The 22,276-nt window shown below is 40.2% G+C and overlaps 2 protein-coding genes across 8 annotated transcripts in view; both read left to right on the top strand.

Annotated features, from left to right (window-relative positions):
* Positions 1-6,239, top strand: part of adcy9a (adenylate cyclase 9a) — a 46,301-nt gene extending 40,062 nt beyond the window's left edge. For both annotated transcript variants that reach the window (XM_088009958.1, XM_088009965.1), the window contains exon 12: positions 90-6,239. In XM_088009958.1, the coding sequence (XP_087866084.1) occupies positions 90-1,052 (963 nt within the window). In that variant the 3' untranslated portion in view covers positions 1,053-6,239. The remainder of the gene's footprint in view (positions 1-89) is intronic.
* A 153-nt stretch (positions 6,240-6,392) lies between these two features.
* crebbpa (CREB binding lysine acetyltransferase a) overlaps positions 6,393-22,276 on the top strand; it is a 40,836-nt gene continuing 24,952 nt past the window's right edge. For 4 of the 6 annotated variants that reach the window (XM_088009933.1, XM_015013540.2, XM_015013537.2 and 1 more), the window contains exons 1-3: positions 6,393-8,828; positions 16,150-16,871; positions 21,687-21,866. In XM_088009933.1, the coding sequence (XP_087866059.1) occupies positions 8,741-8,828; positions 16,150-16,871; positions 21,687-21,866 (990 nt within the window). In that variant the 5' untranslated portion in view covers positions 6,393-8,740. The remainder of the gene's footprint in view (positions 8,829-16,149; positions 16,872-21,686; positions 21,867-22,276) is intronic. The other 2 variants (XM_088009945.1, XM_088009940.1) reach the window with 1 other exon arrangement.

Here is a 22,276-nt window from a genome sequence, read left to right as displayed (position 1 = left end):
GATAATGAGAAGAGGTGCTGTAACGATTTAAAGAGTGAGATTGTTTTAATTTGTTCTGTCCCCCCCCCTCTTTTTTCTCTTTTGCTCAGGAGACCCAGAGCTACTCCAAGAACCACAACAGCGTGGGGGTGATCTTCGCTAGCATCGCCAACTTCAGCGAGTTCTACGAAGAGAGCTACGAGGGCGGGAAGGAGTGCTACCGCGTCCTGAACGAGCTGATCGGAGACTTCGATGAGCTCCTTCGCAAGCCCGAGTTCAGGAGCGTGGAGAAAATCAAGACCATCGGCTCCACCTACATGGCGGCGTCGGGGCTCAACGTCCAGCAGACGGGGGACGACGAAGACGAGTCGCCCCACGCGCACCTGAGGGCGCTTTTCGACTTTGCCCTGGAGATGATGGGCGTCCTGGACGACTTCAACAAGAACATGCTGGGCTTCGGTTTCAAGCTGCGCATCGGGTTCAACCACGGGCCCCTGACGGCGGGGGTGATCGGCACCACCAAGCTGCTCTACGACATCTGGGGGGACACGGTCAACATCGCCAGCCGGATGGACTCGACCGGCGTGGAGTGTCGGGTGCAGGTGAGCGAGGAGAGCCACGCCGTGCTCAGCGCCATGGGCTTGGAGTTCGACTACAGGGGGACGGTCAATGTCAAGGGCAAAGGCCAAATGAGGACTTTTCTCTACCCGAAAAGCGGGGAGAGCTTTTGCCAGGACCAAACGGAGCCGGCAGCCGGAGTTGGACCGACGATATTAACTTCCAGTAAGACTTCCTCCTCTCTTCCCAATCAGTCCTCTCCGTCCCGAAGCACTGTAAGGGCTGCAGGAGCAAAATCCGAGCCCGACCCGGCGACGAGCGTAGAAGAGAGGGATGAAGGATACAGGGACTTAGCACACAACCCTGAGGAGTCCCGCGACAGACACTTCAGCAGCCTTGCACGCTCCGAGCTAGGCCCAGCTGCGCAGACGGATCCCGCTCCTCTCACGCTTCAGGAGGAGGAAGAGGCGAACGAGCTGACGAAGCTCAACGAGGAGTTTTACGCTCGTCTCTGATCGTAGATCCCGCCATTCTTCCATCTTCTTGTGCCCCGCTTCCACCTCTTTATGACAGATTACAGATGCCGGCAAGGACATCTCTTCCTTTCCTCCTTTGGCACAGAGGAAGCAGCGGACTGTTTCAACGCACACCGTGGCTTCGGCGGCTTGAAATTGGGGCCGGGAGGGCCGCCGCCACCGCCGCTGATCTTCTATGGGAGTGTTGCCCGAGCGGCTCTAACGGTGGATTTTGGAGCTGTGCTGAGCACAGCGGCTTGTCACGATGAAAAAGCATGAAGAAGGAGGAAAAAGGAACACTTTTAAGGTGTTATGTCTTTTCTTAATATTTTTATTAAGTGCCTTCAGGACTAGAACAGTGAACGAACAAATATGAAAAGTGAACAAGAGTTGAACAACCCAGACTACAGATCGTGCTGTAGTCTCTTATTTCATCCTTTATTTTTTAATGCAAGTATTGTTTTTCTTCTTTTTTTAAATTTTTTTATAAATCATTACCTTTGTGCCATATCAATCGCTAAGGGAAAATCATTTTAGTTTTTATGTAAGTGCCAACGCCGTGTTATGGGCTTAGTGGGAAATTAGGGGAAAATTGAGGGAATTACACAAAGCAGTGTTAATATTACATATACTGCTTTGACATAAGGGCCTAAATACAGTATTCATTTATGCCCAGAGATTCACTTATAAGATGATATGCTGCAAAAGCAGGCTGCTTCGATGATTTAAAAAAAAATGTTTTTAGCTTGTGTAGCAACTTGACGAACATTTTAAGCACAGTTCTTGCACAGTGTTTTTGTTTTATTTTTACCACTTGTATTTAGCAGTTTGTACAGCTTGATTGCTTCTTAAGAGACGTTGGGGAAAGATCTTACAGTAAAAAAAAGAAAAAATTAAAGAAGCACAAAAGCTTAGACACATAAGGGAAAATAGATCTGAACAACATGTTTCTGAAGCAGGGACACCATCGGAGAACAGGAAGGCACTTCAAACACCCACAGTGCCTTGCAAAAGTATTCATGCATCTTGAGCTTTTTTTTTTGTTGCATTTTTGTCATTTTCCAGTTTCCTCAATGTATATAATTGGGATTTTATGCAATAGATCAATACGAATTAGTGTAAAATCAGTACAAATATCGATGAGAATGACTGAATGAAATCTGAAAAGTGTCATTTGTTGTCAGCCCTCCCAAGTTAACCCCTCGTAGAACCAACTTTTTGGTGCAAGTTCCTTTACACGTCTAGAGACTTAAGTATTCTTCTTTCCAAAAACGACACAGGCTCAGTCCCACTGAGAGCTTTAGTGAAAAGAAAAGGCAATTCTAAGCTCCTGCGCTGATTTCAAGTCAAATTTTCACTTTATTTAGGTCATTAAGACATGAGCAAGCTTTGGCCCAAATCGTTCCTGTGCACCTCTGGCTCAGTTTCACGCTGAAAGGTGAACCTTCAGTCTTTGTGAACTCCTAACAAGTTTTTCTTCCAAGATTTGGAGCTGCTTACTCCATCCTGAAGAAAAACATCCCCACATTTTATTTTTTATTTCAGCCAGGAAGCATTCTGAATATAGACCAAAACGTTCAGATTTGAGTGTCCTTGGAGAAAACGTGAATTGCATTGGATTAGTTGTGTTGAATCGATTTTTGTTTTTTTTTTAATAATTTAGTAAGCGATTAATCGTTAAATGGAGAATAGAGATTCAAAAAAAAGAAAAAGAAAACAACATAGTCGAAGCAGTAATTAAGCCAAAACTTTACAAAAGATATACATTGTGCACTTATGAGTTTTAAAAAAAAACTTTATCAGTAAATATATTTTACCCAGAATTTCTCAAGTGACAAAGTGTTAGCTTTATTTTGCTCAAATCTCGTAAAAAAATAAATAAAAAATAAATAAATAAAATCTCGTATTAAGTGGATTTTTCTGTCCAATTATTGATTGGTTAATCCGAAAAAAACAATCAACAGTCTAACCCTACAACATATTGATTAAGTCAGGCTGAGCTTTTTCACATGTTGATGTTAGAAGTATTTTATTTAGCTTTGCTACAAATGATCAGTCACTAACAGAATGCTATCTTGTTGCATTTAAGGCAATAAAATGTTTATTTTCTTATTTAAAAAAAAGGAATTAAATTATTTATCTGTGTTTTTAATGTATTTCCAATATTGTTTGAAGTAAGCGTATACAGTTAAATAAAAACTCTGCAGAATTTGCCCATTCTCTGTGTCTGATTAAACATCAGGATAATTGATCAAATAATCAATTACCAAAATAATTGGTTAGCTGCAGGCCTATCCTCATCTTACTAAGATGAATGGATGCGCACACCTCTTTAATTCTCCACCAATCTGTGCTGGTCTGTCGCATGAAATCCCTCGCTTCGCTTCAGCACATTGAGGTTTCTGCTTGTAACATGACATGTGAAAAAGCTCGATGACTATGAGGATACTTCTGGAACGTGCTGTCAAGTGGAACCATGATCTGCTTTTTGAGGATGCAGTATACTCTCTTCCCCTCCTGGATTGAGAACGTGAAGGAGCAAATTCAAAAGCAAAGTTTTTTTTTAGTTTGTTTCACCTGGAAGCTTGTCTACAAGTGAGATGGGAGTTTAGAAATCAAATCAACTTTGGGGTGTTGTGTACCTTTAATCGGGGACGTGAGGAACAATCGCAGTCCACACGCGCCTGTTCTGTGTCCAGACACAGCTCATCTACAGTTCACTGTGTGTTAAACCTCTGAGTCAAACTGTGTGATGCTCCATTGGTCACCTTTACTGCTTGAAACAAAGGAACAACAACAAAAAAAAAAACTGAAATAAAATGAATAGAATTTCCCTACTCTGGGACAACAAAGGATACTTCTATTCTGTTGAGTTAGCTGAATTTGAGTTTCGCACTACAGTTTGCTGTTGAAGCGTTGGGACATTTCACGGCTTCTTCCCCGGGGAAAGAGCCCTCTACTGTATCAATATTGTGCCACTTTAATGGAGTGATCTGTAAGTGAAGTGCAACAACACCTAGTTGATTGTTTTGTGGTGCCTAAACTTATGGCTGTTTTTTCTTTGTTTTGTTTTTTCTTTTTCAGTATTTTAGTACACTTTTTGTTTTTGTTTTTTAAATGATACATTTTTCATAAGGACGATTTGATTATGATTGTATGTTTTAAGAAAATGGAGCTCCCACAACATTTGCTGCAAGTTGGAGTTGACAGATTCCACGCGGTTGAAATCCGACGGGGTTTCGCATCGAATCACTGCCGCAGTTTGCTCTTTTGCCCTTTCACTTCCCCCTCATGTTCGGTTTCTTCTCCTCAAACCACATGTCTCTCTCCTGTGTGTGTGTGTGAGTGTGTGTGTGTATGTGTACTGTCAGACATCTAACTTTTACCTAAAGTAAATACGAGAAAAGATGCAAAAGGAAATCCTTGAGATTAGCCAATCTTCAGTGTTTCATTTCTTTGCTGCTGCTGCTGCTGCTGCCTCCTCGTTTGTACAGGAATTACATTATTTACATTTCTCTGTTAGAGCCGGGCTGGGAGAGGGAGGGGGAGGGAAGAGCATGTGTTGTCATTGCAGAAAAAATGTAAAAGGGAAAAAGACCTTCTCTATTCTCAGTACCTGTCAGGAGTATTTATATCGCCTAGACATTTTCATTACAACCACAGACTTGAGTGTACTTTATCAGGGACTGCATGGGAACAATGAATGTGCTTTGATATAAGCCATTCCATCATAGCTCTGGTTATTAGTTTTAGGGTTTTTTGTCCAGCTGGAAGATGAACCGTCATCCTGGTCTTAAGTGTTTTTGTCCAACGCTGCTTTTAACTTCTCCACAACATTTTCCCTCAACCCGTCTGCTGTGCTTCTTGGTCAATTTGTGGCTGTTTCCTCACTAATGTTCTCTCTCTAGCAGCTGGATTTCTACTGAGATTAGATAGACTCTTATTTTATTAGTGGGTTACTTTTGAATGCAATAGAGCGAGGTGCAGTATGTAACTTTTTTGAACGATATGTTTATGTATTTATTTTTTTACCCATTTACCATATTTGTTAAAATTGAGACCAAGTAGTGTTGTTGCTCAAGTGCTTGTACACGCTGCTAAATGTGCATGCATTTAGCACCGTTGCAGGAAAATAGTTTATTGGCCGTCACTGGTGGCCGTGCTGACTAGCCTGAGCATTCACAGTAGGCTTCGGTGTGGAGGAATGTAACAGAGAGCAAGAGGGGGAGGGTTTGAACTGTGCATACACAAGGATGATTGACAGCACTAAGACCTTCCTCCTGACTCTGATTGGTTGCTTCTGCAGATGACAATCGGACCACAAGCAGGAGGCAGTGGAGCTTGATTTTTTTTTTTTTTCACATATTATTCAACTAATTTTATACTGTCAAAACATAGCGACAGTTTTAATAATTATGTGTAAGACATATTGTTTTAAAAGTTACACACTGCAACTTATCTAAAAACAAAAGAAAATAAAGCCACATATCATTTTCTGCCCACTTCACAGTTATGTGCTACGTTGTATAAAGTCCAGATAAAGTACATCAAAGCGTGTGGTTGTAATGTGGCAAAATTTAAAAAAAGTTCAAAGGCTGTGAATACTTTCGCGAGCCACCACATCCATCTGCCTCATCTGTAGCATAGAAAGACGATTGGTTACCTCTGCCACTGGGCATCCCGCGCATACACAATCAGTGCCTTTTTTTTTTTTTCTTAAATTGTTGTGTGTGTGAAGTGTGGTTATAGTGTCAAATGATTTAACCCTAGTTGCATTAATACCATGAGAATCCAAAGAAGCATCTTCAGCAGATGTCACAGTAGCTAGAGACAAAAATAGTTATGTGAGACTTCAGTCATAAGCTCTCAAAATGTTTTTTTTTTGTACACTTGTGATTCATATTCCCAGATCGCTCGCTTTTGATGAGCCACAGCACAAAAAAAATTAATAAATAAATAAAGTTGGAGAAAATACCAGGTCTTTTGTGAAGGAAGGTTTCACACACGTTTTCTTGACGACCTTTACGCCTTATGTTGTTAAGTAATCCTGTGTGAGTTTTAGGCCATGGCAGCACAGCATACAAAGAAAAAAAGAAGAAAAAAAGAGATTTCACAAGTTGACAAGTGCACCACCTTTCCAGTAGCACACATCTGTATACAGCCACAAATAAAACATTACATTGAAAACTACCGAGTCTGTGATTTGTGTACCAAAGAGAGGAGTTTGTCTCGACTGCATGCGAGTTCTCTTGTTCCTTTTGATTCTTCACTATACTCGCACTGTAATCGTTTCTGGACTAAGAATGAAGAGTGTGTTCAAAGGGAATCAGACAATCCACTTACAGACTTACTTTTATGATTACAGTGATCAATGCTCAAAGGTAAAGAGCTAAACCCATATCATGACACTGCCTCCACTGAGCTTCGAATGCGGGTTAAGTCTGATTAAATCTTTTCAGTTTCCTTTTATTTGTCATTTAATTTCATCGCTGTGTTGGAAAACCCTCAGCATGCATCAGAAATAAGATGTGGTTGTGTAAGAAAACTAAGAAGCGCCAGTGAAACAGCATGACTCCATTGTTCATCTAGATGATGACGTTGAAGCAGCTCCCACTAATATTCTGGATGTTCCAGAGTAGAGTTGGTTGATTTTGAATGCATTTGCTATATTTTCATAAGAGATTCACAGTGTATTATTTGAGTGCATCACCTTATGCGTCTTTTATCAACACATGGTCCTGAAAAGCACTCATTGTTTATTTTATTGTAATATTTTATTCATTTAATTTGTTACATTTAATTTAATTGTTTTTTTTTTTTTGGTTTGTTTGTTTTTTTACATGTGCGTGTGTCAGAAAAGAGAAAGGGATGTTTATTAGCAAACTGTTCAATGTGTGTATTGGCTTAAGAGGGAGTCATAATGTAATCCAGTTCTTTTTTCCAGTAGGAAAGAAATAAATACTGAAGCAGAATACTGCAGATCAAAATGCAGAACTCAAGATCCACAACATGCACACTGATGTCTAATCAAAACCTGCTGCTGTCGTGTGTTCCTGCATTGTTTCAAGATGCCTTGTTAATATAACGGATGCCTTCTAAAACTTGCTGTTCATTGCTGTTCATGTGGATGATCAAAAACATCCACAGCATCCTAACATAATGCTGAACAAACCTACAATGGATCTTTAGTGTGTAGAATGGAAAGATAATATTTTTCTTCTGCTTTATAAGCAATTTTCATTATAAAAAGTATCAAATTATTTCGTATTTTGTTTATGACAATGTTAATAGAAAAGAACTTAATGTAATCACAGAATTCTTACTAAGAAGTTATTTGCCTGATTTAGCTAATTAATTAAGTTAACAAATTAGAGTATTGCCTATTACTCTAGGTTTTAGAAAATTAATATGGAAAAAAAATGAGAAAAATAATATACTCTTTTCAATAAAATGTTTTCACAAGATGAAATCTGGAAAAAGCACAAATACATACAAAAGTATGAATATGAGAACATTAGAGAAAATAAAATGAAGGATCAAAAGAACAGTACATATAGAAAAGGAAAAAAAGCAAAGGCAGATAGTTGTAAATATGCTTATTTTATTTCACAGGAGTGAGGTTCTAAAATATTAATTCTGTTAATCAGAGAGCCATACAGGTTTGTGTTCAATATTTCAAAATAAACATTTTCCCGTGTTTTTTTTATTTATTTACATTTACAGCGGTAGAAAAAAAATTAACGAGCAATGAATTGCTTCATAATTCATAGTGCTTTAGCGCCCCCAGCGGCGCCCAGCGGCAGTGTTTTTACGCAGGGCGTGATTGTGCGGCCCCTCCCCCTCCACAGTCGATCTGGAAAAGAAAAAAAAAAACTTTTTTGTATCGAAGGAATCAACAGCCGCCATCTTGTCGTGGCTCGGAATTGGGATTTCGATCCAACACTGGGTTTCGCGTAGAAATACAGCATCATTACCTGGCTATGACAGCGTCCTTCTGTCGAAAACGAAACCTTAACGTCGCTCCCGGAACATTTTGTGCAAAAAAACTGGAATCGGAACGGTGGTCGTCGGGCAGAATTGCTCCGTATATCTGATTTCCCCTTCAGAGTGCGGCGATTCGAGCCCCCTGTCGCCCGTTCGGGAGCAGCATTGTTTACGGTCGGCAAGCGGAGGACCAGGTCGCGGCTTTCGAGGAGGATTTTTCAAAAAATTGCATTTTTGTGCAAATGTGCATTTTTGCGGAGCTTCGCGCGATTTTTGCATGAAGAAATTTGACGTCACGCAAAATGGGTACTTTAAACATTTAGAAATTACGACTTTTTGCCCGATATGCAGCAATCTCCCTGATTTATCTGGATTGACTCGTTGAAGCTCGATTTTTACATGGGGACTCTTTTATTTTGGGTTATTTAATGGTAATAATGTGGGTGTTGGGTGTTGGATTATCATGGGGTGAATGGCGGTGGCGGAGCGGGGCGCTATTGCATCTCTTTTGAAAGACGTTGACTCTTAACAGCGAGGAGTAGCTAACAGTTACCAGAGCTGGTAGCAGGCAATTAGCCAGTTAGCTAACTAAGCTGCCAACTTGCTAATGTGCTAACTGGGAAGGCTCCGGCTGATAGAAGAAAAACTTCCCTGACGTAAGTTAGTGCAAAAATAAAGAAGCCAGACAGACACTGAAGACAACTATGGCTGAAAACCTGCTGGATGTTGGACCTCCCAGCTCCAAGCGACCGAAACTAAATTCACCTGCCCTATCAGCGTCTGATGGACAAGGTAAGGCCTGAACACGCTTTCTAAATAGAAAAAAACTATTTTGAACTTTCGCACTCACCATTAGACCCTCTGGTATAGCTTACTAACTCCTACGTATCAACCAAGAGGCACACTTTCAGATTTAATAACAGGTGAGTTCGGCAAACTGGTGGGCTGGCTGGTTTACGGTACTGTTATGGTTTCGTTCTCTCTGCACAATCCCTGCTTACGTCGACGCATTGTTGGGTAGCATGGCATTAATTTAGTCTGGCAGACCTGCACAACTCCAGTCCTGGACACATAGCTGCAGTCAATAGCAAGCTTCCTGTGTGTTGTTGGCTAGCTCGGTCCGGTCCTCACTGTCATTTCAGCTCGTGCGTGTGTCGAGAAAATAAGACAATAAACCAACGATATTCATGCCCATACGTCTTTAAAAGTATTGCTATATGTGCTTAAACAAAATGTCTACAGACGTGTTGTGTCAAAATAAACTATTTCATTTGAAACATCCATAGAACAACTTCAAAAGGATGCTAAATCAACTGTGTTGGGTGAAAACCTGTGATTCTAGGGTAGTTTATGTCCTTAATTAGCACTGCAGCCCTTGAAAACTTGATTTAAAAAAAAAAGAACATTAATTTACTTTTTTTTTTAATTGTCAAGACATTATATGCTAGATTAGGCATTTCCTTGCAAGTACCAATTTCTAAGTCCAATGCTACTTTAGACCAAATCTGTAAGCAATATAACAAATGCAAGTAAGACAAAAATGCCATATTGCTAACAAGAATTTTAAAATGGTAAAAATTATATTCTGGGAATTTGTGCCTTGTTGTTGAAAATTCTACATATAGAAGTGAATCAATGAAAAAGCTATAGCTAGTTTAGAGGTGAAAATACAGTCAGTAGCGCAATTACTGATAAAATGAGAGGAGCGCAAGAAACTGGCTGATGATATTAGCGTCCCTTCTCTAACTGCAGCTTTATGTGTTTTTCTCAGCATGTGCTTAAAAATGTAGGGTTACATGCAAAGTTAGAAGTGTAGAAACTTTTCAGAAGAGTTGAACTCTAAATTTCTCTCCTAAAGAGCAATACAAAAACTCTCAAGCGATGCCAAGATCAAGTGTCTAAGTTCTAAATTAACATTTTTACCATGACGCTCATGCTGATTTCACTTCTCTCCAGGAATTCAGATGGTTTTCTTGCCTCCAAGTACTACAAATGAACAAAAAAATAAAAAATACGTGCAGCCGGTTCTAATTTTGAATCGAGCGGAGAAGGAAGGAATCCGAGGACGATCACTATTCTGTTCTGTTCAGCCTCAATAGTGAGACTTAATGACATACTCGGATTATCAAAATCACTTTATTCAGCAGAAATCATCCCGTTCCTTCTTGTAGAATATTTCGTAATTGAAATCGATAACGGAAAATATATACTTTAAAAAAAAAAAACCCCAAATACTACAGCTTACATATTTGTTGACTATAAAGAATGTAAATGCTGAACTTCAGATAAAAACATCTACTCATTCATCAAATCACTTGATTTCTGGGATAAAGGTAGTTGAAAACATGACCTCACTTAATATTTGGTTGATTTAAAAACAAACAAAAAAATCTACTTGCCCCAAGTAAATTAAATAAAACCCTCAAACGTAACCCCTTTCTATGTTGCTGAGAAATAATCATCTGGATATAAGAGCTGCACAATATATCAAATTGCAATCAGCATCACAAAGTCAGTTTGCAGAATATTGCAAATAACTGCTTGGAGGCAATATTTGGTAAAATACTCCCCATTTCCAGTGACTGGCATTCACACTCTGCATATTTTAGCAATATATTTGCCAGTTATACGGATTCTAAGCGCCCTTATTGCTCACGCCTGATCTTTATGTTTATTGGCTGAGATGCTGAAGCTCCTGGAGAGTAATGTGGGTGATTGTAAAGAAATAAAAGTTAGAAAAAATGCATTTCAATCATACGATCATCACTGCAGTTTTCATTAATAGTATTGCAATTTCATCCCAGTCTAGCAGAAATGGTTCCGCTGATGACAGATGAAGATGTTTGCCGTTTAAAGATGTTTGAAAAGTGTTGCGCTACTGCTCTGTCGGAGGATGATGTTACAGGTGTGGTGGATGAGAAAAGGGCTCAGTGCCAGAGCTTTGTGTAGCCTCTGATTTATAAAAACTAGACATGCCTGTGTGCACAGGCAAACCAGAAAAATGCAACACACGAGTGTTGTCTCCGTCATCTTCAAAATATACACTCAAAGAAATCGAAGGAGAGTTTGATAATCTCCTGTTTGGTGTAGATTAGTGAGCTGCCTCCTTTTTTAAGCCTCTTTTTGCTTGAGTTTTTACAAATGCCTCACACTGCTTTTCTCTTCTTTTTTTTTTTTTCTTCAATAGGCATCTCTCTTGAAATGCAGCATTAAAATCTGCTTTATGCTTTGGATAAAAGTAGCTTGTAGTTTTCTCTTGCAGGCAGTGGTCTATTGGAGGCATTCATTTAAATCCATTCTTGCAGTTCGCCAGAATTTGATTGTGTGCAGAGATTAATTTTTTTTAGAGCTCCAAGGTCCTTTTCGTTATTATTTTTACTTCTTTGCAAGAGATGGCAAGTAGGGGTGGGCGATATGCACTTAAAAGTTTTATCAGAATATTTTGTGGCACTATTGTGATGATAATGAAACTTACTACTCTTTTAGGGGCGCAGCAATCGTCGCCCCACAAACACAAATGACGCTCTCGAAAAACTACCCATTTGTACTATGATTCTTTAGGACTCCACTCACATTAGTAAACTAAACTGCACACAGTTGCTGCATTTAATATTATTTTCACATCTATTTATGTACTGACAAACAGTGGAGGGAATGGTAAAAGACAGTAATTCCGACAACACGGACAGCTTTGAGGATTTTCAAACGTCATTAATTGAATTTGTCACGACAACAATAAGTGAAAAATTCTTAAGAAATTTATCGTAACAAATGAGCGATAAATGCCCTCCCCTAAAAGCAAGTCCAACGTGCTGTTATTGATTGATTGGTTAGTTGGGATATGTGCTTGGGCGTCCAGCTTACAGCAGTTTGTAGCAACAGGTGGGGGAAGGGCTGCATTACGTTTCTCTAGGCTCTGGTATCGCATTAAAATGAATGGTTAAAGGGAAAATTTTTCACTGTTTTTAAATCTTTTACCGTTGTCAAACCTTGAAATAAATTAAAAGCAGTATCGTGACTGGCCCCAATCTACTGCTTTAATTTGTATTTATGAATCGATGAAACAATCCAGACAATACCATGGAACCTCACCTTTTACTTTGCATTAAACAAGACTGCATCCCAGTGCAATAATTCACAATGACAAAAAATCTGTTTTTGAGAGCCAAAGACAGATTCTTGTATGAGACGGCCAAATATTCTGTTGCAAACACGTACGCATCAAATCCAAATAAGAGATGAACTGTACGCTCATGGAGAAACACCATTTATATCTCTGCCTGTGGGCAACTAGAAAAACCACGAGAAAAAGAAATGGGAAGAGATGAGAGGGATATGCTCACCACCAATATTTGTGTAAATTGGCTTTAAATGCACCATGAAATGGCCTCTAATTTTTCTACTTCTACATCAATATCAAAGCCTTGTCCCCCCCCACATACGTCGAAGGCCTGTAACACTGTTTATGTTGTTTGAACCCTTTAGAAGTTCCTCTGGGAAAATCTATACCCCGACGTTCACACGGATGCAACTGTCTTTTCACGCCGAAGACATCCAGCGTTATTGGTTGTTTTATCAATGCCACAAAGGAACAACGTCACATCCTTAAGCTGTTGTGTCCCCTCCCAAAAAATGTTCCCCAATGCTCTAGTTAAAGTGACAAAACCCAAAGGTAATATTAATAGTCAGGAAACGAGTGCAACATTCTGCAACGTTTCTGATCCAAAGAGACATTTTTGTGTTCAGCCCTCCTAAGTAAAATTTGTCTTTAGCTAAAAACCGATGACCCCCAAGAACAAAACATACCATTACTTTGCAAGTTTTAAAAATTCATACTTTATAAAAATAAGTTCTCTTGCTTTGATGACATTAAGAAATTAAATCTTTTTGTGGGGTTTCAGTAAAACTCTTACAATGAGGGGTAGGGGGAAATAAATGTACTGTAGAAGAAAGCCTGCTCAATCATTCCCAACTCCATGACACCTGAAATTTCATATTTATATGTCGATCAATAAATCATGCGCATTGTTTGCAGAAAAAAGACTTGTTCCATTGGTGGTGTTTTGTTGTGGGAAACAATGGACTAATAAAACTTTTTGTAAATTTCTTATTTATGAAAAAACGGTCACCTTATTCGACTTTGGCCAAAATTAATAGGAAACAGACAGTAGACTGCTGGTCTGTGGGAGAGAGAAACTATTTCACTTTACAGCAACAAACTTTGTATTTTGAGATTTTATGTGGTAGACAAACACAAAGCTATGAAAAGTTGTGAATTAAAAAAGAAACTGAAACATGTAGGCGTCCTTTTGGTTTCTCTTAAGGGTATTCAACATTTATTTGGTGACAAATGGAAAGCCTTCAGCATTGATAACTTGCTACCTGTGTTGGTCCGTCTAAAGAACCTTAATACGATGCCGTAATGTTTGTGGCTGTGACGTGGAAAAGTTCCCAAGGTATGAATCATAGATGTGAAGTGATAATGGAACAGAAACAAGACAACGTCACTTCTTTTCAGCCTGCTTGATTACTCACATCGTTCAGAAATTTCCTGGTAAATTCAGCAATCTGACCTTTGTAATCTTGTTTACATAATTCTCCTAAACCACTGGCACAAAACAAAAACTAAAAGAAATATAGTAATTCTGAATATTTATAGTCTGGTTCCCCATTGAGAACTAAATTCTCAGATCAGATCAACTTTACAATTTTGCTCTATTTGGCCATAAAGCAAGAGAAAAAAGCACAGTTTGAAAAGAATAGTTGATTACCTGAGCAAACCTACACTTTATTCCAAACTAGTAGTTTGATTTGGGACACAGACAAAAAAAAAATCCACTAAAAATGAAAAATCTTTCACATTTATTTTAGGTTGCTAGGCATGTTTGTTTGCACTGATGTAGTTTAGGATTCGTCAGTGCAACTTCTGGTTTTCTTGTTCTACTTTTATATTATTTTAAACGCTACGCAATCGTATGAAGTTTTTTAAAATCAAGAGTGATCTTTTAGAGGGCTAGAACTTCTTGTTGTACTGTTAAAAGCCTGAGTTCTTCGTTTTTCAATTTGGGACGAATTCCACTTAGTATCTGATCTAGAGCTACTATTATTACCCGTTCTGACATCTTGATCACATTTGCTGCTTTTATCGCTCTGAGGGCTTTTGAGGAGTACAAGTAGTACCCGTTTGAAACGATCCAATTCAGGGCGCGACAGAGAAACCTTTCTGGGGTTTTTCGTCTAACTACAGGATCAGAGTCGAACATGGGCCAGTAAGGCCTTAGTGTTATAGAGAGGTGCCATATGGGGGGGGGAGGAAATCTGTGCTTTACAAAGACATGTTTTTGTTGGTGCGATCGCTGTGATTTGTTGTTCTTGCTATCTGTCCTGTTTGTCCTCTAGTCGCTGCTTGTTGACTCATCTTGGTGACGTGATGGAAACAACCATAGAGTCCTTAAAACAAAAAAAAAAGTCCCGTTCAGTTTGCATAGCCCCAGTTCACAACATGAGTTCACCTAAAAAACGTTTAAAAGACAAACAAATCTCAAACAGGTGTATAAAATATATAATCAACTGAATCTGATTCATATCAATGCAGTCTAATCGCATGGAGTTGGACTCAGTCAATTCAGTATAATTGCTATTCTGATACAATGCTGTCAATTAAAGTTAGAGTATGTAATTTTTATAAAAAATATATTTTTTTTTTACATATTTGTTAAACTGTCAGTATGTCATGACAATATATCATAAGACAGATAATCTATGAAAAACAAAATCAATCTCCAGCACCCTCTCAAAGTTCTACTGCTGTCTGCAAAAATACACAGCTCCCGGTCAGAAACAACCAATCAGAGCCAGGAGGAGGGTCTTAGCGCTGTCAATCATGTTTGTGTACACATTATTATATTGTTTTTGGCATCATTTTGAGCCAACGTTGAAATTGGTTCAATTAATTGCACAGCCTTAAAGCTCAGGATGAGTTTACATCCTGGAGATGAGAGGGCAGAAAAGAGGAAGGTGGAAAATAAAAGAAAAGCTCCGCTTTAGGAATCTGTTTGAGTTTTATCAGCTGTGTTTTGTTTATTACTTCGCTCAGCATTTGAATCAGCATTTGACATCTCTAGATCCCATAAAGATGTCAAAATCTAATTTCATATCTCCTAGAAGAATGTGGGGTTTTTTGTTGTTGTTTTTAGGGATGCGCTGATTTATCGTCCAGCTGATTTATCTGGGCTGATTTCCTTTACTTTGGGAGATTTGCGATTGGCCAATACTTGCATGTAAAGCTGATCTTATCCACTGATCTTATCAACCACAGCAAAGGTTTAAAAATCAACCACAGTCCTCTTCTACTCTCTCTTGAGAGAGCTTTGACCACCAGGTCATGTCTGCATGTTTGCACTTAGTAGTCACCCCAACTCGGCGACTTTCTTGCTTTATTCAGACAAAAAAAATTGGTATTTTCCAAAATCGGTAAACAGTGATCATCCAGGAAACTGCAATCGGTGCGCCTGTAGTTATTTTTGCCTTTGCGTTGCAGGAGATTGTCTTTTGAAATACTGGAGCTCTCAAGTCTTGCATTGTGGAATAAAAATGATTGTACTTATCTGGTTTTAAAAACCTGTCAGCTGAACTGAGACATCAGTGTAGCATCAATTCTGCTTCACATGCAGTAAAGGGAGACGCGTCGTCTCTTACCTGACCTAGCTTCATTTAGATAAAAAACTTCAGTAAACTGATTTTTAATTGAAAAAGTTGTTCTGTCTCAACACTGACTAAGAGTTACTATGCCTTACCAGGCATAGTAATTATGCTCACTTTTATGATCTGTTTTTTTGTGTATAATTAAAGCAACAATTTGCATGTTTGTCAAAAAATAAATCTCCTCAGCTTAAATGTTTATTTGGTCTGGATCATTATAACGCATAAACTTGGAAGGTGAAACTTTGTTCCATTCTCAAGCTTTTTCCAGCCACTTTCAGGGATTTTTTTCTTTTCAATATTGCCTTGTTTTTAGCTCTACCCATCCACTCCAACCTTATTGTTCTGGCAGACGCAGAGAAATTGTTCATGCCTTACTTTTCTGTTTTTCTTTCCTTTTGCATCCCCGTAGATCTGGGGTCTTTGCCCTGGGATGATTTGGAAAACGACCTTCCAGATGAGCTCATCCCAAACGGAGGAGAGTTGAGCCAGTTAAGCGGGCTACCTTCAAATGGCGGCGCAACACCTGGCGGCGGCAGCGGACCCGGCGGCACCGCTGGAGCTCTCGGCGGGGGCGCCTCCGTCGTCCCGGACGCAGCCTCCAAACATAAGCAGCTCTCGGAGCTTCTCCGAGCCGGCAGCACCTCCAGCATCACGGGCACAGGGCTCAACTCGGCAAGCCCCCAGCCTGGCGGTATGGCTCCGCAGCTCGGTACCCCCCTGGGCAAGAGCCCCCTCGGCCAGGGTTCTCCCAACAGCCACTCGTCGCCTCAGGGCCAGAAACCGGGAACGCCAACTGGAGTAGTAGGACAGAACAGCAACAGCAACGCCACAGCTATGGGCCTGAGCGCATCGGGGTTCAGCCAAGCTATGATCAACAGCAGCCCGGGTCATGCGGGACTGCTGGGTCAAGGAGGGCAACCTCAGCCCGGGCAGGTGATGAACGGCGGCCTCGTACCCAGCGCCGGAAGGGGACGGGGCGCCGGCGTGGCGGGGATGCAGTATCAAGGGCAGACGATACCGGGAAGCACTGCAGGACCGGGAGCATCTGGGAGCGCGTTGGTAGAGACTCTTACCCAGGGAGGCCAGCAGATGGGGGCGCACGCCGCCCAGCAGGCGGGCAACATGAGCAAGGTGAGTCATGCTGCCGATGGTCCAAAAAAATAAAAATCAAAGTTTGCACTTCATATTGTAGCTGCATATTTTGGCAAACATGCAATATGTCTCCTTCTGTGGTTGATTTGAATAGAGTTGTTAGTCATTCATTGGTTATTCGCAGCGGGTTGTGGGTGGAAAGTTTTAAAACTGAACTCGGTTTACCACAACTTGGTAAAACACTTTAATGACACGTGGTAATGATTTTGTGCTTGATGACATCACGATTAGTTAAAGTCATCTTAATTGCTACTGGAAATTTTATAAACTCATGATGAGACATATTCCATGATTTTTATTTTGGACTTTGAACCTTTGAAATCACAGTGTTCTTTTTTTTTATTACCAAGAAAAGTAATAAAAATATAATTACATTATGGCAAAAACAATCAGTATATGAGAGATTGGCACCTCTTTAGAAAGTCATATAATTCTAAAGTGCTGCTCTGCTGTATCACTAAACAGTAAATAAGGCAACACTTAGCTGTATTAATATCCTTAATGGAAAAATATATTGGATTCAGTTTTGCAGTTAAACATTTATTTAAGCTAAACTTGATTGCATGATTATATGTACTACCAGAGGAATGCATAGAGGAGCCGTTAGTTAGACTTAAACAACTTTTTCCAGCTATAGCCTGATCGTTTATGTGGTAATTATCCCATGGGGAGAGTCTTGCGTGTTTGCTTTGTTAAACTCGGCTCTATTTTTGGACGGGCAGTTGGTTAGACGTCTCCATGCGGTTAGCTACGAATTTCAGTCGAGCTCGAAGGTGTTGAATTTGGAGCAGGAGCTTCTTTCCTGGTTCAGGTGGACAGTCCAATTAGACGACGATGCCAAACAGACATCCAAAGTGCCTTTGGATCGACAGATCAATCTAACATTAGAGCTCTGGAGGCACAGACCGGCTACCGGTTTCAAGGCGAGAATAAAATCCACTTCGGCTACCCGAAGAAGACAAACGGCAACATGAAGGAAGAACGTAGCCCCACATGCAAAACATGCTTACAGACCGCATCACTATTTAGTAAAGTTTATGATGTCTTGAAATGAACCAGCTGCCGTTAGCGTCTGGCATTTGTGAAACAAATATCACCGTGTTCCTGTGGAATAATTGTGCTGGTCACAACTTGTCTGCATGAGTGTTCAGGAGTGTATTTGATTAATTCACAGTGAAGGCAAACGTATCGAGCTCCTGTGGCGTTACGTCGTTACTCCTTTAACAGAGCATGTATCTTGCATGAAAGCGTTCACACTCGTGATTTCTGTCGTGTCTGTGCGCGTACAATTTAACCATATAATCTGCTTTACGTCAAAATCTAAAACATAACAAAAACTGGCAAACGTGATGCATTACGCCAATCAAAAGACTGTCGTTGTGCAATGTAACCTGATTTGTCTTAGCTATTGAATTAGTGGAAACACAGTTCATCTACTGGAGCTTAACTTCATCAGTTTAGCTTAATTGCGTTAAGAGCCAAAAATCTTTAAGCGTGAACTCACACGAACCTTCAGAGTCACATACCTGTGAGCTAAACACAGCTTCCAAAACCAATCAAAGTTGAACGTGACTGTCGAGATCGTGTTGATAGAACAATGTTCTAAAAGAACAATGAGGACGAGTTCGTCCTCATTGTTCTTTTAGAACAGCTGTGGCAGTTTTAAAGACATTCAAGAAGCAAATCGCCTGTCCATTCACATTCACACCGTGGTATTTTTACCTAAGGTTATCATAGCGTCATGATTTCGATTTCATTTCAGCCCAGGCCTAATCTGGAATGGGCCCCACCACAGCTACCCCAGAAGAAGTTTGGATCGGAGAAAATCCTCCCTATATTTGACGCGCATCATCACATTTTTGTGTTCAAATTACAGTTCTGGCCTCAAAATTGTTCAAATCCGTCTAATCAAAATAAAATTGACGCCCGTTTTGATGAGTGTATGCAAACTTCTCTTCACGTCTCTATCTAATGCGATCACACAAGCTAACGCACCTTAAAGTTTAGGAGAAGTGTAAAGCACAGTGACATAAGGTGGTTTACAAGATGGTCTCCCCGCAGCTTAAAACCCCCCACAAACATCACAGGTCTTTATTGAGCCTGATCAGCATGTTGTAAAACTCTTTCTGGGCGCTCCTTCCTTCCCAGCACATGTTCCTTTCCCCCCCCCCTCTTCTTTAAAGTATTCCTAAAGGAGAAAGTAATGCCGTTATCCCCACCAGCGCTCTCTTGTTTACCGGCCGGCTCACTTTGCCGCATCACTGATGTGGGGAGAGACGGATCTTGTAAAATGAATCACTAACGACTACAAATGACTTTCACGGAAAGATGTTGGCCAGCTCCTCCTGAAAACCCGGTCTGGCAGCAGAGCGCTGAGGTGATAGTTGGCTTCTGTTCAGCCTGCCAACATGTGGAGTGTGTCTGAAAGGGGCGGGTAGGGCCTGAATGGGAAGAGTGACGGAGGGGAGTGTGTGTGTGTGTCCGTGTCCTCCCGCTCAGCTGTGTTGAAAGGCTGCCAGTGTCTGGTCGTCTCAGCTGGGTGTTTTTTATCTGGTCTGTTGGAGCGGTGTCAACAGCCTGAGGAGATACGGCCTGGCATGGCAGACTCTGCTCTGGTCTCCAGCTTCACGGATGAGAACAGCAGCAGCAAGTTAATCAGAGTGAGAAGCAAGGCAGACTGGAAAATTATCCTTAAGTGTTTTTTTTTTTAATTCAGCTTTTTTCTTTTCTTTAAATTAAATTTTCTCAATTTTAGTGTTTTTACAAGGACATTTTTTTAAGTACATAGAGTATCTGTCCTTGAGTGCCCATGCATCCTTGAAAAGTTGTAAATTTGTGTGTCTAATATTAAGGCCTTTAAAAAAAAAGGTAAGTTGGCCTTAATTTTTGTCATGAAAGGACTATTTAATCTCATGTGGTTTTGTTTATTTTTCTCGCTGGATTTTTCTGTCTGGCAAAATCCTCAGTTGCGCTCCGACATCTCAGTTACTCTCTGTGACCCGAGGTGATTGAGGCTACCGTTAACGAGGTTCTAATAAACCCTTGCTAGCTAGCTAGCTTTTTTTGCATCTCACCCTATTATGGATGATTGCTTCGACACACGGGGAGTGACGAACGGCGGTGATGATTGAGAGTCCAGACACGGGACGAAGTAGTGCCAATGAAAGCTGAACATTTTTCAATGTGCCGTGTCACAAAATTTCCCGTTAACGAACAAAGAGGGAGCGACGTCGCATAAGCACAAATTTGTCTCCGGTTGGCGGGGTGATGTTTGTTTTCAGCACTGGCTCACTTCTGTTGGCAACACATGCTAGGCTAGGTGGATTCTGTACATTTTAAGCTTGTATTTATGGAGGTTAAGGCTGCCGTGTGAGGAGGACAAACCAGCTGCAAAGAGCCACAAATTTAGCTATTCTTGACTGTAATACTGTAGAATCTTCACTCCTCCTTCTACACCCCCCGCGTTGTATCCACCCTTTATATTTCCAGTTGTTTCTGTCTTAAATGTGATTCAAGGTGGCATTAAAAATATCTTTAAGTCTGAACTTTTACTTGCCAAAATGTGCAGGAATCCTGTATTGATGAGAATGATGTGTACCAAGTCTATATGAATTAGTATATTTCATTTAAATGAATGAGTTTGTTCTTTATGAATGTGAAAATAGGTTTTTTATGTCTTTTTTTTTTTTTTTTTTTTTTGGCTTTAGTGGCCTTTATTTGAAAGCTGTAAGACAGTAAAGTAGGTAAAGAGAGAGAGGGAAGACATGCAGCCGGGAATCGAACCTGCGACATCTGCGTCGAGGACTCGGGGCCTCCTTATGTGGGTTGTGCTTAACCCCTGCTCCACCACAGCACTCCTGATCACTAGTCTTTTTAAAAAAAAAAATCAAACTTGCCAATTTCAATTTTGGCTAGTACTGGCTTTTAAATATTTTTTTATGATCGGTTTTGGTGCCAAATGTAGCGACAGTGTTTAAGTTGGCAAACGGTTGTGTGTTTGTTGTTAACCATGCAGACGGCGCCTGGGGGCCGAGTCTGTTGGTTTACCAAAAACTTATCTCTACCTATTAGTTAGTTTTTTAAAATAAATTTCCTTGGTAACGTAAATCATAGATTATGCTTTTATATCTGTATATTATGAGTTTCACTTTTTCAATTAAATTAAATAGAATTTAAGTTTCGGATGATTGCATTAATAAAAATGTTGAAAAATCCCATTGTTGAAATCTGACAAAAAAAAAAAAAGTGGTTTCTAAAAGGAGAATATGTACTACAGAAATATGCTCAACAACCAACTCAGCTAAGCATTTTTAACAGATCTTAAAACCTCTAATGCTGCTAATGCGTCTGTGGTTTTTATCTGATGGAATCGCTCCAAACTCGTCTGTTAACTTCCCTGACGCACAGAGGAAGCAGGAGGAGGAGGAAGAGCAACGCGTGGCGATTCAATTGTGAAAAGTCGATTCCAGTCATGCCAACAGCTTCAGTCACGCTGAGCTGTCATGGCACCCGAGCATCTCCGGATTAATTTCGGCCTAATCGGGGACAATTACTCTGGCACGGCTACTGTAGCGCTCGTTCTGGCATGTGTGACATCTTGTAATGACAAACGGTGGTTGGTAGGGGCAGCGGAAAACAGTTATTACCTCGAGGTTCCCGAGCCAGAGTGAATGTGTGCGTTTAAACTGATAAATGTGAATATTTGTTTGCTCAGAAGTTTAAAAAAAATTCTAAGAAACAGCTTATAACAGTGTTGAATAATATCGTCTTCTGTGTCTTATGTGTCGTCTTCAGATGGGTCTGGGTAGCAATGGAAGTCCGTTTGGGGCTCAGCCTTACGGTCAGGGTGCTGCTGGACCGGGCCAGCAGCTAAATCCTCAGCAGCAGCTCCAGAACAAAGCTGCCCTTGCCAGCAGCCTGCCACCATTCCCCAATGAGCTCAAAGGGGCCGCTGTCACTAGCGGGCCAAATATGGTTAGTCCTTTTTTTTTTTTTTTTTAAATAGATTCACATATTTTTGCTTTTAAACACAACATTTATGTTATTATTTATATCTTGGAGTGATTCAATTTTTAAAAAAAAGTAACCCTGTAAAAGTGTGATGATTAAAAATGTGGTTAAGAATTTGAGTTCATCTAACTTTTGTGTTGGTTCTAAGGAAACAAAAAGTCTAGCCTACCTTTTAAAAAAAAACAACAAACAGCTGTAGTGGAGTGGTTTACATTGGAGTGTATTCACGTGTTGGAATGGCCCTGTCAAAGTTTAGAGCTAAATGTAATTGATAATCTGTTGTGAAACTAAAATAAATGGAGTTCAGTCGCCTTTCTTCCAGTTTGAGCCTGAGCTAAGTTTCAAAGAAAATGAGTTCAGTTACCAGAAAACTA

This window comes from Poecilia mexicana, unplaced genomic scaffold (genome assembly GCF_051168715.1).
Source record: "Poecilia mexicana isolate PSO_F unplaced genomic scaffold, ASM5116871v1 scaffold_2, whole genome shotgun sequence".
NCBI lineage: Eukaryota > Metazoa > Chordata > Actinopteri > Cyprinodontiformes > Poeciliidae > Poecilia > Poecilia mexicana.
This window is presented reverse-complemented; position numbering and strand designations above follow the sequence as displayed.